Source organism: Austrofundulus limnaeus, unplaced genomic scaffold, assembly GCF_001266775.1.
Source record: "Austrofundulus limnaeus strain Quisiro unplaced genomic scaffold, Austrofundulus_limnaeus-1.0 Scaffold2230, whole genome shotgun sequence".
NCBI lineage: Eukaryota > Metazoa > Chordata > Actinopteri > Cyprinodontiformes > Rivulidae > Austrofundulus > Austrofundulus limnaeus.
Window position 1 is genome coordinate 12,726 of NW_013954632.1, and position 2,020 is coordinate 14,745.

The window sequence follows — 2,020 nt, forward strand, 5'->3', positions numbered from 1 at the left end:
TCCTATAACAGGAATACAGAGAACATTTTCTAAGTGACTGGTAAATATTTATTATTCATATTTTTAGGACAGCAAGAAGAAAAAATACTGTAAATATATTTTATTACAGCTTAAGTCATCATTTTTCAACTAGCTAAAGTCTAATCTTCACATCTGGATTAGATCATTGTTATTTATAAATTATATATTTTTCTGGTATAAATCTGCTGTTTTACATGATCGTTGAATGAAATTAACTTAATTATTAATTTATTGTAAAAACATGACAGATAATGTGTGAAACAGATCCAGTTCAGCTGCTGTTTATCTGTTAGTTTCTATGTTTGCTGTGAGCTGTTGGCCTGTTTGGTCTGTTTCTGCTCCTCCATGATGTCACAGACACCAGTGGACAGGATGGGTAGTGTTCTTATTCAAGTCTATGTTTGCTTACAGTAATGCTGTTTTCCATCTGGTTACCTTTTGGCTGTTAAAACTTCAGATTTTGTTAATAAATAGTTTAAAGAACTAAAGTCAGTCAGTGGAACTGTACTGTGGCTGTTAGTAATTATATGTGTTTTATCCACTAAGGAGAGGTGTGATTTAATAAGAGAGGATGATAAATCACTCAGTAGACCTCTAAAAAATGTGTCCCCCTCTCTTCTGAGATGATGGTTACACCTTTGAATGAAGGCACCAGCTAAATGTCTGGTTTTCTCCTGCTTTTGTTAAACTGTCTGTTGGAGCTCTTGTGCTGCAGAGAGGCTGCCTGTCACTGTGAACGTGAGTTGAGATCTTCTCCTCATTGGTCAGTCCACATGAGGTGGGTCAGGTGACTGAGAGGGTTGTGTAATGTCAAGTGTTGCTTTTGTGAAAATGGAGGACACTTCCCTGAYCTCAGTGTAGTGGGTCATGTTTACCAGATTATACTGATGTGTTTTGTTTTTATAGCATCACGTGAAGGAGTGTCCTTGACAAGATGACAGTGTATTTGTAGTTCTATGAGCATTTGTACATCAAAATACACTTAGAATTTGAAGTATTGAGTATATTTACTATATATTGCAATAATTTACTCTGTATTTTGCCAGACTGGTAATCCTGGGGTCGTGATGATGGGGCCCTTGAATATTGTTGCCCAGGGTACAGCGAAGTGTTAATCCGGCCCTGAGCTTATTACATTTACATAATGAGTTGTTATTACATAATGAGATCTTACACACCCTGGTTTTAACAGCTACTGTTTGTGTTTGTGTCTCCGCAGGTCGTCTACCTCAGAGGGAGGATGGAGGTTACCCTCCTCCTGGGCGAGGTGGGCGGGGCGGCTGGGGTCCTGGAGGAGGTCCGGGGCCTGGTCCGTGGCGAGGAGGACCACCCAGAGGAGCGCCCAGAGGTGGTGGGCGTGGCCGGTAGCCCTGAAACAAGAGTTCAAACCTCCAGTGATCCTCATCTCCTGTGACCCCTGCAGACCTCACACCACCTCCCAGAAACCTGCAGACTGACTGTGGGTCATGTGACCCGTGTGTGGTGAGAGGCCTGCTGCACACCTGAGCACACAGGTGGAAGAGGCGTGTGTAAAATAATGTAGAGACTCGTGGTGGCTGTTTGTTTTACTGCAGCTCAGCTGCTGCTTTTTGTAACAGATTTCTATGTGTTTGTGTTTTCACCAAGGGAACAATAAAGATTCACGCTTCAAACTGTCTGAGCCTAACAACACAAGCATGGTTAGCATCGTAGCCGTGTTTCCATCACAGTTTTAATGCACATGTTCAGGAAGACATCAGAACAGCTGAATGGAAACATGATTATAAAAGTAGATTCACTCACGTCAGGTGCTTTTTGGTCTTTTCAAACAGTTCATGTGTAAAAGGAGACATGGAAACACGTCTGGTGAATCAGTTCTGACATATCGATCAGCTGTTTCACGGTGGAGTACAGGTACCAGCTGGACCTGGACCCTGGTTCAGGTACCAGCTGCACCTGGACCCTGGTTCAGGTACCAGCTGCACCTGGACCCTGGTTCAGGTACCAGCTGCACCTGGAC

General features: G+C 42.9%; 1 protein-coding gene across 1 annotated transcript in view; it reads left to right on the forward strand.

Annotated features, from left to right (window-relative positions):
* Positions 1-1,673, forward strand: part of LOC106537290 (pre-mRNA 3' end processing protein WDR33) — a gene marked incomplete at its 5' end in the record, with an annotated part of 5,956 nt that extends 4,283 nt beyond the window's left edge. Inside the window, 1 exon segment of the mRNA XM_014034676.1 lies at positions 1,241-1,673. Coding sequence (XP_013890130.1) covers positions 1,241-1,389 — 149 coding nt within the window.
* Positions 1,674-2,020: the final 347 nt, after the last annotated feature.